Source organism: Marmota monax, unplaced genomic scaffold (genome assembly GCF_021218885.2).
Source record: "Marmota monax isolate L192 unplaced genomic scaffold, Marmota_monax_Labrador192_F-V1.1 WCK01_AAM20220418_F8-fsc00061, whole genome shotgun sequence".
In the NCBI taxonomy this organism is placed as follows: domain Eukaryota; kingdom Metazoa; phylum Chordata; class Mammalia; order Rodentia; family Sciuridae; genus Marmota; species Marmota monax.
Window position 1 is genome coordinate 13,928,997 of NW_026695230.1, and position 13,714 is coordinate 13,942,710.

The 13,714-nt window shown below is 47.4% G+C and overlaps 1 protein-coding gene across 1 annotated transcript in view; it reads left to right on the forward strand.

The window, feature by feature from the left end:
• Window positions 1–223: 223 nt before the first annotated feature.
• The window catches only part of Dkk3 (dickkopf WNT signaling pathway inhibitor 3), a 48,164-nt gene continuing 34,673 nt past the window's right edge, over window positions 224–13,714 (forward strand). Inside the window, exons 1-4 of the mRNA XM_046437972.2 lie at window positions 224–378; window positions 946–1,184; window positions 7,642–7,779; window positions 10,204–10,287. Coding sequence (XP_046293928.1) covers window positions 972–1,184; window positions 7,642–7,779; window positions 10,204–10,287 — 435 coding nt within the window. The 5' untranslated portion in view covers window positions 224–378; window positions 946–971. The remainder of the gene's footprint in view (window positions 379–945; window positions 1,185–7,641; window positions 7,780–10,203; window positions 10,288–13,714) is intronic.

Consider the following 13,714-nt stretch of genomic DNA (forward strand, 5'->3'; position numbering starts at 1 on the left):
CAAGATGAGACTAAGAAAAGCTGTTGCAAGACCTGAGACCAGAGATGACAGTAACCTGGGATGCTGCGGGGGCAGGGGTCTGCTGGAAAGGGGATGGCTTCCTGCAGAGTGGGTCTCCGAGGCCAAAGAGGCGGGCGTGGGGCGTGCGGTCACAGGCGCCCGGGCCGGCCAATCGCTGGGCGGCGGCTCCTCCCGCGGGGCGGGGGCCTGGTGGGCAGGCGGGGCGCCAGCTCGCTCCAGTACCATTGCTGCCGCATCCCCCTGCGTGTCCGCACCAACCTCCTGGCAGCCGCACCACTCCGGCTCACGCAGCTCAGTGGCGGCCTCCCGGCCCCGCGCAAACTGATCCAGCCTCCATCGCATCTTGGTCCTGTCGGGGTGGGTGAGGGGCGGCGGCGGGAGTGGGGATGGCCAGGCTTGGTCTCGCCCGGGTGGGTGTGGGGCGGGGCGTGCGACTGGTCTAGACCCCAGGGGAGGAAGCTGACCTGTGCTCCCTGCCCACCCCAGAGGGAGACTGGGAGAGAACTGGGGCGGGAGTAGGGGTCCCGTCGTTTGAACTGCGCTCTGATCTAGTCCAGGAGAGGCCAGGGCTCGAAATTGGGACCGAGCTGGGGTGAGCCGAGACGGGGGGCGGCTATTACCGTAGGAGACCCAGGTTCTTTCTCTCGGAAGAGGGAGCTAGCACCGGGGCGGCGAGCAGAGCTCTACGCCAGGTGCTAGAACCTGGGGTGCGGTGGGGATCGGGGCGCGAGGTGGCGACAGCACAGGGCGAGAGTGGGTGGGGGCGCCACTGTCCCGGAGGAGCTGCGTCTGAAAGGGGGCTAGGTTTCGTCCTATCTGGGGGAGGGGGCGGGAAGAGGGGCTCCCAGGGCGGGCACGGCCGCGGGGCGGGGCTGGCTAGGGGGTGGTCCGCGTGCTCCTCTGACCGCGTTCCGCGACACACAGGCGGCGGCGGCTGGCTCAGAGCAGAGATGCAGCGGCTCGGGGGCACCCTGCTATGCCTGCTACTTGCAGTGGCGGTCCCTACGGCCCCCGCACCCACTCCGACGGCGACTTCGGCTCCAATTGAGCCGGGCCCAGCTCTCAGCTACCCGCAGGAGGAGGCCACCCTCAACGAGATGTTCCGTGAGGTTGAGGAACTGATGGAGGACACGCAGCACAAACTGCGCAGCGCGGTGGAAGAGGTGGGTGCTCCCTGAGGGCGCTGGACTGAGGACTCTTGAAGCTGCGGGGAGTGGGCTTAGAGGAGGCAGGGCTCTAAACGCGGGCCGCTGCGCTGATCAGGGACCTGGCGATAGACGAAGAGGCTCCAAAGGGCCTGTAACAGACACCGAGCTGCATAGCGCGATCCTTACCTCCTCCCTGCTCTCTTGCTCTACCTTCCTGCCAGAACGTCTGGATCTGAGCCTGTCCAAGGAGTCTCCGCTAGACCCTACCTGGAGTAGCTGGGGTCACCACCTGAGTGCAGGCTGCCTCCACCATGCCGCAGTTGTCTTAAAGTATGCAGTACACCTTCCCCTTTTGGAGGCGATGCTTGCAGGGCCCCTGGTGTTTTTCAGCGCTGTGGTTTTGTAGCGAGGCTCAGGCAGTTTCAGGCAGCTCCAAGTTCTAGCTTGTCTGTTGGGCTTTGAGCTTGTGTCATCTTCCCAAGATACAGGTAGGATGGGTGTGTGGGGACAAAAACACAAAGGGCCCTGAGCTTTGCTGGCAGTCTGTCTGGCCTGTCTTGCTTCCTTTAATGTATTGTGGGGAAGAAAAGGTGGAAATTCCCAGTCCCAGCTTTGAAAATTATCAGAAGGTGATGGATAAGAATGGCAACCTCATCTCCACCAAAGAGGGCTTTGAAGTCAGTCCTGGGCTCAGGTCCTCCTCTACCATTCACTAGTAGGGTGACATTGGGCAGATCATTTAACAACTGAACCTCAGTTTTCTGTGAGGGTTAGATGTCATGATGTTAATGTGGGCATGTTGGCAAATAATAGATATGTACTCTATAGCCATTATCACATACTAAACACCCTAGCAGAACTTTGCTTCTTGGCTTCTTCCTTTCCTAACCTTCCATATACAAACACAGGTGAATGGAATCTTGTTCTGTCCTCTATGGTGGGCCCCAAGCATGGAGAAGGCTGCCTGGACCCTCCTTCTTGATCCAGGTGTGGGGAGCTGTCCCTGGTGCCTGGGAAGGTAGGCATGGTCACATGGGCCCAGTTCTGGCTATAACCTATCTTTGGAGAGGAGCCAGCCATCCCAATGAAGGAGTCAGTGAGAGACCAGATGTTCAGGCTGGTGGGTCAGGCTTCCCCACATCCCTGCTATCTCCAGTGTGCCAGCTCCCTTGGGCACAGTCTTAAATGCTGGCTCCTGAGCATGTACTGGACAGACCCAGATCCCAAGACCCAGGGTTTTCTGTGTCTTCAGATTATAAAACAATTATGACATGGAACAATTAAAGGGTGAGAGGAGTCAGGTAAGCCAAAATAACTAATAATTCTACAACTCCAAATTAAACTGAGCTCATGATCCGTCTGGTTTCAGGGTGGGACATCTGCTTTTCTTATCAAGGCTTTAAGGACTATCCCTCCTGCACACAGATTTCTGGTAATACTGACTAGGTCATTTCCATGTTTTTATTCAGTGGAAAAATGCCCATAATCATTGAATAAGTTTGCGGCATGGTTCTCTAATATTAACTCCTGATGAGGCCAATTTGCCTCTTTGATATCTTCATTGATCCAGAGCAGTGTGGGGGTCCAGCGGGACCTCAGTGCTGTGTCTTCTCCATGGGAGTCAACCACATGGGCTTTGCCAGGACTCCATCCTTTCTTCCTCCAGACATGGCTCTGCTTGAGTTGTACAGATTGGCAGGCTAAAATTTTCCGCCAAAGGAGACATGACTGTCACATCTACTCTAGTCAGTGGTCATTTCCCGAAGAATGTCTTTGCAGGCTCTGAGGACAGGATGAGAGGTGGCAGGATTATGAAAGTAAGGACCAACCTCTCTGCATCCAGACCCAGCTCTGCTGCTTCTTAGTGGTGGGATCCAGAGTCTGAAATGGAGAAAATGCCCAACCCTAGGCTAAAGGAAGAATTAAAAGAGATTTTAAGTGAAACAAGTTATTTGATCATCTAAAATGAGGATAAATAAAATAGATCTAAAACAAGTCTCTTCCTCATGAGGCTTATTGTAAGAATTATGAAAGATTGTCATTTGTCATCAAATAATGGGCATCATTATTGTTGTTTTAATAGTAGTAGTATGAGTAATAGCAAAATACTATCAGTGTCTGATAGATTCTCAGTAGAACCTATCTTAGAAATATATTTTAAAAGGTCTTGGATTGGAGTTGTAGCTCAGTGGTAGAGTGCTTGCCTAGCATGCTCGAGGCCCTGGGTTTTACCCCTAGCACTAAAAAAAAATAAAGAAAAATAAAGTATTAAAAATCAATCCTAAAATATTAAAAAATATTTTAAGGATGTATATCTTAATATCTTTAAAATATTTTTTAAATATTCAAAAATAAAATTGAATAATTCTCAAATACCTTTTGTTTTGTTTTGTTTTTCAATACTAGGGAATAAACCTAGAGCTTCATGCATGCTAGGCAAGCCTGTTACTATTCGACTATATCCCTAGCTCAGAAAATAATAAATCTTAAGTGGATTGTGGGTTGTTTTTTGGTTTTGTTTTTTAAAGAAACTACCAGAAAGCTCCTTAAATCCCATGAACACAGGATATTTGTTATTTAGTTGTTCTCCCAGGGAAGAAACAGAAAGGACCTGGATTGGATGCATTAATTGTTTACATAGTTGCATCATGAGTCTGCTTTCAAGTAACTTCCTGGCCTTTTAAATAGTCCAGCTGCCTTTAGCTGTTGATGATTCTTAAGGGAAAACACAAAGTAGTTCTCCTTGTAGCATCATTATTTGGAGAAACAAGTCTTCTTATGGCTTCCATCTGGGAAGTTCCTATTTTCCTGTCTTACTGTATATATTACTAATATATGTATTTTAAGGATAAAACCACTCCCTGTCTCCTGCCCGCATTGCCACATCTGTAACTGGCATGTTTTCAAGTGTTCTTATTGCTTCACAGCCCAAGGGAGAGCCCCAATACCAAGCCTGGGTTTTTTTTTTGTCCAGTTTTGCCTACTTATCTGACGCAGATTCAACCAACTGTAAATGCTAGTATTTTAGTTGCAGATGGACACAATACCTTTATTTATTTTTATGTGGTGCTGAGGATCGAACCCAGTGCCTCACATGTGCAAGGCATGCGCTCTACCACTGAGCCACAACCCCAGTCCCTGTAAATGCCATTTTTAACAACACGCACATTCCTCCTCTATGAAACAACTATTGCTTCAGGCTTAGGTTTCTCTTACTAGTGGCAGTAATGGCTGTGGTTGAAATTTCCATTGTAAACTGTACTTTTCGTTCATGGTGCCATTAAATAACTGTTAGCTCAGTCTGTTGAAACAGCCACTAGCTGAGAGGGAAGGTTTTATGAAAAGACTGTCAGCTCAGCCCACAGCAAACTCAAGATTTGGGAACTTGTCAATTATTTGCAAGCCAAGCTGTATGATTCAGATTCCAGTGGGAATCTAAAAAACATTGAAAAATTCCTTTCTCCTTCTGGGTATATCCTCTCTGGCATCTTAAGGCTCCTTCCCTTTTCAGCTATATCTTTTCCATCACTAAATATGCCAGAGTCTCTTGCTTAGGGGAGAAAAAAATAGTTGTTTCTTGCCCATCCTATCTCCCTCCCTAGCTATCTCTCTTCTATTTCTTCTGCACTTTTTTGGGCAGCTCTTCACACATATCATATCTACTGCCTGCTCCTCCCATTCCTGGCAGAGGAGTTTCTTCTGAAGCTGCTCACAGGCCAGTGTGACAAAAGCAGCTACATATTACATATTTACCACATGAGAGCTACTGTACCAGTACTTAGATTTCATGATCCTTCCTAACTACATCTACTCAACAGAATAGGATCATCCTCATTTTACAGATATGGAAACTGAGGTTTGGAGAGATGTGGTGTCTTGCCCAATGTCACATGGCTACTTTGGAGAAGAGGTGAACTTGAATGCACCTTGTCCAGTTCAAGATCTCTGACATTACTGCTGCCTGACAATGCTGGAGACAACTACTTGCTTAGTCCTGCAGCCATCTCTCGGTGGCTTGGTCCTTCTAGACTTATTTGGATTCTTTACAAGCCCTTCTGCAGATAGAGCTCCCTTCTTCTAGATCCAATTCTAGCCAGTGCCCTGACTCTACTTTCTTCCTTTCCTGGTTTTTGTATTTTTTTCCCAACTAGTCTGGAACTTGCTGTAGCTCCCCATTGCCTGAAGCACAAGTTTTTAGGTGGGGGCAGCTGAAGAGGAAGGGATTCCTCCGAATCATCTTAGAAACTCATTGATATCTGGGGTCCCATCTCCAGAAATTACAATTTTTCAGGTCTGGGAAGGGACCCAGTTATGCATGTTTGTTTGCTTGTTTGTATTTTGATCTAAACTTTTCCACATTTTTAATTGGTGTATTATAGTTGTACAGGTATGCCTGTTTTTAAAAGCTTGGGGAATGGCTCCAATGCACCCATTTGGTTTAGAGCCAGGCCAGCATCCTGTGCCTTAATGCCGCTCCATGGATCTGCCTGTGGACCCCTCTTTACTTCATCAGCCACCACTTTCTCCTGTGCCCACTGTGCTGTCCAGCTGCCACAGCTTAGCCTGTGCTGTCTGCAGCACTTTCACACCTCTCCTGTCCAAATCCTACTCACTCTTTGAAACCAGTCCAATCACGCCTACTCCTCCTGGAAGCCTTGCTTCTCCTTCCTCTGGACCCCTGACTTGCTTGCAGAACCACACAAGAAAGGTTATAGTCATCATCAGATGAGACTCTCTTATCTTCCAGGAGGGCACATAATCTGGAGTCAAACAGACCTGAGTTCTGATTTAAGCTTTGCCACTTCCTAAGGATGGAATGACCTCTCTGAACCTCATTTTTTCTCCCTGCATCATGGGGTAAACAACACCACCCTCACAGGGTCCCTGGGAATGTTGACCTGTTCAGGGTATCTGGTGCCATGGCTCAGACATGGCCAATACCTCATACGTGGAGGTGGTTATTATGACAATTGTTATAATGAAGCCAGCAATTGGAGTGTCAGACGTCTGTGTATCATCTCCGACATAGCAGGCACCCCAGGTTCTGCTCTGATTAGTTGAACTTTGGTTCCCAGCAGACCTCTTTGCGTGTCTAGTCCAGCTTTGCAAATCTGGTTAGGGGAGGTAGAAAAAGAGGGGTAGAAAAAGTGAGGGAAAAGACTACAGATTTTTTTAATAGGAAAATATTTTTTGAGGATTAGTTTTAAAGAATAAAAATAGCCCAGATTCTTGGAGAGCAGTATTGGAAGGTTGCCCCCGTCCACCAGAAAGTCTCATTGTGACTGTCATTTGAAATTCCTAGAGGGAGTGTCTGATTGGTCCATGATGTGGCCTGCCTTTGGGCCCAGTCATCTGTGAATGGGTCACCTTGTCAACTAACCACTTGTCAGTCAGGGCTGGGGCAGGGTGATAAATCTGGAAGGGGAAGTTGAGTACAGGCATGTGTTAACTGCTATACCTGATAGAGATGTCATGGAGGCTCAGGAGACTGGAGGATTTGATGACATGACCTTGGAAATGTGATACCAGAGGACAACTAAATGTTCAAGAAGAGCCAGAGGGAGTCGTGGATCCTGGGGAATTAGTCAGCTCTCCCCCTGCAAGGTATCCTATGTGGATACTCAAGAGATGTGGGCCTGCCTGCAGGAGTTTCAGTACTATCTTATTTTGGGTCTCCATCACCACCATTACCACCACCACCAGCACTAGCAGACTCAACAAGGATTGGGAGCAAATAGCTTATTTGGGGGTGATCCCAGAAAACCACTAGCAAGAAGTGGGAAAGTGAGTTGGAAAAAGAGAATGGCAATAAAGGATATGCCCTTAGCAGATTACTGCTATGGGCATTTAGGGTTCAATCCCACTGAGTGACCTCAGAGAGAAACCTGATTCTATGTACCTTAGAATTGTCTTGCACAGGGAGAAGCTGGGGTATTTACCCCATAGCTTGTCCCTATTGCCGGGGTATTGATTCCATAGCACTTGGGCCTGTGCAAACCGAACACACTTCTGTGACCAAAGAATGCCCTCGGGGAGAGAGAGAGTTGACTGTAAGCATGCCTAGGAACTGAACACAGGCAACTCCAGGTTAGGCCACCAGGATATGAGCAAGGCACCAACGGTATGATACAGGGGCCAAGACTGCTTAATGAAAGCATGCTCAAGTTCCAGCTCCACCCTTCCCTGGGAGTTTGGGGAATTTACCTAACCATCCCGGGCGTCAGTTTTTCCATTTGTAAAATGGGACAGTAACTCCCATCACCTAGGCTAATAGTGAGATTTGCGGGCTGTAGTACATGTAAGGCATTTGGTGCAGTGTCTTATCCTAATGGGTAACTCAGTGGCCTGTCATTGTCATCATCCCTTGTGATCGCAGAAGAGGCAAAGAGGTGGTTCTTTTTTTCTAATGATCTCCCATTTGTAACTAGAGAGAACAGAACAGTTGTGCTCACTGAATTAATTGGTTCAATAGATGGAGGCAGAAGAGGCTGCTGCTAAGACATCATCAGAAGTGAACCTAGCGAGCCTACCTGCCAGCTATCACAATGAGACCAACACAGACACCAAGGTGGGAAACAACACCATCCATGTGCACCGAGAAATTCACAAGGTAAGGGTGGGCGTGGCCAGCACTGCTTCCTTCCTGTGGGCACCCAGTCCTGTTGGAGAACTACAGTCCTATTTACATATTTGAGACACAGCCAAGGATGCAAATGGGAATAGTAAAATGCAGATTAGAAACCAGAGGGAGTGTGAGTACTATTTAAAAGAAAGAGATAGGTATCAGGGACCTAAATTACTTTTGCATTTAAGCAATAGATTTCACACTAGGCTTCCTACCAGTTTAGAAGAAGGGTTTTTATCTCTTAGGTTTTTATGTATGTCTCAGGAGGCATAGAAATAGAGACCTGTTATGGTGAACAGATCCTCACAGTTTCCCTAGGAGGGGCTCAGATGTGATATCCCACCTTCAGAAGGGGAACCCTCTGCTGCCATGAGTTTAAACATCCATTCATTTACTGGTTATCCATTCAGACTTCTGCAGGGATGATTTTTTTCCACTAAACACCTGCCTAAGTCTCTTGTTCTGATATCTTTCATGAGGAGCAAGCAAGTTCATTTCCCATCTGACCTGATGAAGAAAGCTTTGCAGATCTAGAGGAATGTAGAATTCACCTGCTCACAGAGCCAGAGGTCTCTAGGTTGATATGGACAGAACTTAGAAAACTATGTCTATGTTCTCCTGAAAAGGCTGCCGGGCAGATATTCAGGGTCATTGTTGGAGGCTGTAGAGTTGACATTCTGTAGTGAATATCAAAGGGCCTGACCTCTAATCTTTTCTCAACTCCTACAGTTAAGGTCATAATGGGTCCCACAAAGAGTTTTGCATTTGTTCAAGTGTCCAGGTAATTTCACATAATGGAGTCAATGTTATTGCCTTGTCTATAAAATGGCTTTTGTGGGGCTCTTCTCCCACTGCCTAGAGATGGGCCCAGCTAGATAGATCACTTGTGGAGCATGATCCTCATGCAAATGAACGAGCCCCCCACTGGAACAGAATCCCTAGGTATTGCTCATGGAAGACTGGGTATCGTTTATTAAAGTGATTATTTCATTCTTGTCAAAACCAATATTAAGTCATTCTTCTGACAGTAGCCAACAGGTTCAGCTGTATCTTAAAATTGTTTCTTGTAGATCTCCAAATACCTGCACATTGAGTCCTCCCAGTAACTAGAGTGATTTTAAAAAATCAATTAACTTTATAAAAACCTCACAGCATTTATAAAACAAGGATATCAACAACTGCAGTATATAGTATTATGAGGGTCAGATGATCTAAAGTATATGAAAGTTTACTATACTGTAAAGTGACATGCAAAAGCAGGTTGTTCTTTTTATTATTGTTGTTATGCTACAGTGAAGTTGTGTTACCAGCACAGTGTAGTAGTAGTCCTCCTTTGGGGTCTGTGGAGCACCGTCCTGTGCAGTACTTCATGAAAGAGGAGCTGAATAGGGTGACATATATTTGGAAAGCATTGTATATCCCTCAAATGAAAAAAAAAATGCATGTTGGTATAATCAGGCTCTGAGAAGTCCTACAACCCATTTATAAAGGACTAGAATTTTTTAAAAATATGATATTATTTAATCAATCCTGCAAAAAAAAGCGGCATGGATAAAGAAGACATCATCTCATTTCTGTGGACAAGAATTATTTAGGCAGAAATGTTGAAGCGTGGCAATAAAGACAAGGTCCTTAACTCCTCAGAACTGAAATTTGATCCCTCACTGCAAATTAGGCCAAGGTTTTCCGCTTTATCCTGGTGGCAGACTTCTGTCATATTAGAGCTGGCAGGGACATTAAAGATGATGTGGAAATGAGAAAACTGTGAATCAGAGAAAAGAAATGACTTGTTCCAGGCCACATACTAGATGGTTGTCAGCAAAGAACAGATCTGCCAGCTGTTAGGCCAACACAGTCCTTAGGGCCTTTGTTGGGGCAGGAAGGGCCTGGGTTCCACTTGGTGCTGGGCTTTGGGGTGCCTGCACTTGGGCACAGAATCAGAGGCAGATGACAGGGGATAAGGAGAAAGTCCTCGTTTGGTTTAAACATTTTCTTGATGAACTGAATATGATTCTCAGTATCAGGAGCACTGCCAGACTTGCTTGCTTCTCACGAAAGATATTTGAGTAGACACCCAGATTTGAAGTTTGTCAAAAAAAAAAAAAAAAAAAAAGCCGACACTGAATTTCAAGTGATAAGTGCCAAAAATGGTGAACATGCTGCTGTTTGGGGCACTGCTGAGGGTCTGGCATGCATCACCTCCTTCCTACCTCCTGGTGACCCAGGCTGCTGTGAGCATCTCCTACCAGCCTCCAAGGGCAGGCTGCTGATGGAGCTCAGAAAGCAGGGGGGTAGGTAGCCTGGCCACTTTCCCTGTCGCTCCTGCTTCAGCAAATGAAATAAACAGACTGGAGGGATTCTCCTGGACTTCCTTCAGTTTCACGTTCACTGTCCCCCTTTCTACTGTAGATAACCAACAACCAAACCGGACAGACGGTCTTTTCAGAGACAGTTATTACATCTGTGGGAGATGAAGAAGGCAAAAGGAGCCACGTAAGTCATCCTTTCCCCTCACCCCAGGGCACATGTGCCTGTGGTCAGCCTGCCCAAAGGGAGCCAACTCCTGGGCACCTCTCCTGCCTCATTTCTACCCAGATTCCTCAATTCCTGCTTTCCTGGTCAGACCGTGCAGTCTGGTAATAGGCTAAGTCTCCATGCAGTTGGTGTCAGAAACAGCAGAGAAGCTAAACCCAGTGGTCATTTGCATCTCAGTGTTGAAAGGGGAACAAACAGGTACCAGGTATATTGATTGGGGACCCTGGTGACAGACCTGGTGCATCTAACAGTAAAACACCCAGAGCCTTTGGGATGGCTCAGGCCTGGTATAATCCCAGCCCTGGCCAGGCAGTTTGGGAGCAAAAGTGCATTAAGTGAAACCCAATGGCCTTCAGGGATAAATGTTGACCCCCGGGTGTGTTGCCTTTACTTAGTCCAAAGGTGGAATGGATTTTGTAGAAACTCATAGTTCTAAAGTTGAAAGGGGGAAGCTTTCACAAACCGGGGCCAAGGTCAGGGGATGAGCCACTGGTTTAACCTCCAGGCCAGTGGAGACTCAACTGTACTTTGTCTTCTCAGAAATAGCAGGCTGTGATTTGGACATGGTCAACAGCAACATTGTGCCTCCTATATGAGACTTACCAGGACCATGGGGCTCTGTGCCCAGATGCCCTATGCACCCTTGGCTTTCTAAGGGCACCTGCTAGAGGCCCAGGTGTGCACGGGGATGCAAAAGGTACATCCCATACTCCCACTCCAGCCCCCAAGGTTTTGCCCACCTCTCTTGGCCTTATTGCTGAAAGACAGCTAGTGAACTGGTAATAGTTCAGAAGGTGGGGTTGTCTTGGTTGGTAGTTGGAATTTTGTTTTTGTTTGGTTTGGGGCATGGTGTTCAAATATCAGAGCTGACCTGTAGGCTGGGGGTCTGGGTAGCTGTATGAGGGTGGTGACCTGCCATTCAAGGCAGTGTGGTGGGCAGTGACTGGAACTATGCAGTGACCTGGCAATGGAGGTTGGAAGCATGCATTTATCATGTACAAGCCGGGGCACCTCAGTGACGTCGCCTTCAAGTGAGGTACAATTGCATCATCTCTTAGCCCTGAAAGCATAGAGGCCTATGAAACAAAGATGGGTTTAACCAGGCTGGCAGGAAGAGAGGCCAGCTTTCGAAGAAGGGAAGAGAGAGAAGGAAGCAGAAGAAAAGCCAGGCAGCTGGCCTTCGGCTGTGATCAGGGCTCCTGCAAGGGAAGCTGTAGAGTACTCCTGATCTGAGTCTGGGGCTGGGCTTGACGAGGGGATAGAGAGCCTGCGCAGGGGAGTGGAAAGGGCTGGGCAAACCGAATTCACAGGACTGTGTGTTAGAAAAAAAGCCTTGGTTCTCAAGTTTTTAAAAAGTTCATACATATTACATGATGGTTCAGTTTTGCTCCAGGAAGTTTCCTAGAGCCCTGGGCAGCAGCCTGCCCATGAGCCCAGCTGCACCTGCCAGAGGCCCAGGTGTTTGTGGGGATGCAATAGGTACATCCCATACCCCCGCTCCAGCCCCCGAGTACCAGGTTTTGAGCCCTGTTTTGGGGAAATTGAGATTCTGGTAGTAGTGGGTTGGTAAGAGACAAGATCTCAAAGATGTCAAGAGCATTCTTGGGACAAGGGACAACTGTCTCCACTATTGTTCTGTGAACCATGACTCTGTGTGAGTTTCCCAGATGCATGTGACCTGGTGTGTTCATGTGAGGCCCTGTTTGGGCTTCAGCTGGGAGCCAGAATCTGCACACCTGCCCACTCAGTCCCATGTTCATCTGGTGATGGGGGACCCACACACGGCACCCTTGTGTGGTGCATAGTCCGAAACCCTCTGTACCACAGCCTGGGAATGCTGGATGGTGATGAATGATGAATTCAAGAAACCCAGAAGGCACAGACTCCTTGAGTTTTTCTTGATTTCTGCTCAAGCCCTGGGGCTGTGAGTTCAGGGAGTTTCTCTATGAGAATAAATGCCAGTTTGATGGTGCAGGAGGGAGACCTGAGAATCTGATGCTTCACCAGCCCGCATTTGGCAAGTCCCACAGGGCTGTAGAGAACAGACTGGAGACTTTTCAAGCCATTCATGAAGGGGTTAGCATGTGACAGAGATGGCGTGGGAATCTTCCTGCACAGCCTGGCTCATTGTGAGAGAGGCCTGTCCGGCTCCCAGTGTCCGGGGCATGCTCCCATTCACCCACCTTTCCATTTCTGGGGTCACTGCTATCCTAACACAATTGAGCTGAGACTCGAGTGCTGTCTTTATGGAGATGTGGAGCTTCTTTTACTGAGCAGGAAGCTGTGAAGACCAGGCTGCCTTCAAAGAATTGCAGAGGGTCATGCACTGTCACTGCTGTCCTATTCCTCATATTTGCAGGTTAATGATTTTTACAGTTGGTGCCGAATTACCCTTCACACTGCAGAAAGTGTCTCTTAAAGGGGAAAGCGAAGTTTGCCATTCCAAAGCACAAAAATCAAATGCAGTTCAAACCTTAAAATCCTATAAATGGGGGCTCAGTTTTTAGGATTTAAAATTCCCAGATGAATTTGATTAAAAATAACCACCTAGCACCCCATATTTTCCTCACTTTAAATGCCGGTATGTGTATTAATATGTATAGTAACCCGAGAAGGCTCATGGAAAGTTACAGACAGTAACACTATATGCCTGTCTAGAAATTTCACACGGTCTGGGCAAGGTGCTGGTCTGTTTTTACATTCAAATGGGAGGGGGAAAGGCCACCGAAGCTTGTTATTTCACCTGGGTGCATCTGCAATGGTGATGTGGTCTGACATCCTTTTGGGGGGGCTTTTGTGCTGAGCTTTCAGCTGGGTCCCATTCACGGGCCATTGGAGAGGCTGACCAGTGTTGTGCTACTGTTGTTCAGGGGATTAGGAGGAAAGTGGAGTGTTAGAAGCTAGAGTGTGGACAAGCCTTTATGCATGAATAGGAAGCTTTTATTTACAAAGGAGCCCAGCCCAATTAAGCCAAGAAATCATTTAGAAAGGATGCGCCCTCTAATTAAAATGCAGTTCACAGTGACATTTTGCATTTGTTGCCCTTCTGGGTTCTCCTTCTAAGGTGCTGTAACAGACTGGGTTATTCTTCCACTCGAACATCCCTAGTTTGAAGCTCCATCCTGGTTTGCTCAGGTACAACCAACTCCAAGATACTGGTCATTGCCTCTGAGGCACACAGAGGGGGACAGATTTCATTACCAAAAACATCTAAGCTGTATAAGTTTGAATGACCCAGCAACTTCCCTGTTCCAGAGAGTGACCAGCACTGATGCTGCCTTTTGACTGGAGACGGACTGTGAACAGTGCCTTGGAATTCTCTGCAAGTGTGAAGCCAGTACCTTCCCTGTTAGGAGAATCCTTGGCTTGCTATTTCTGTTGGCAC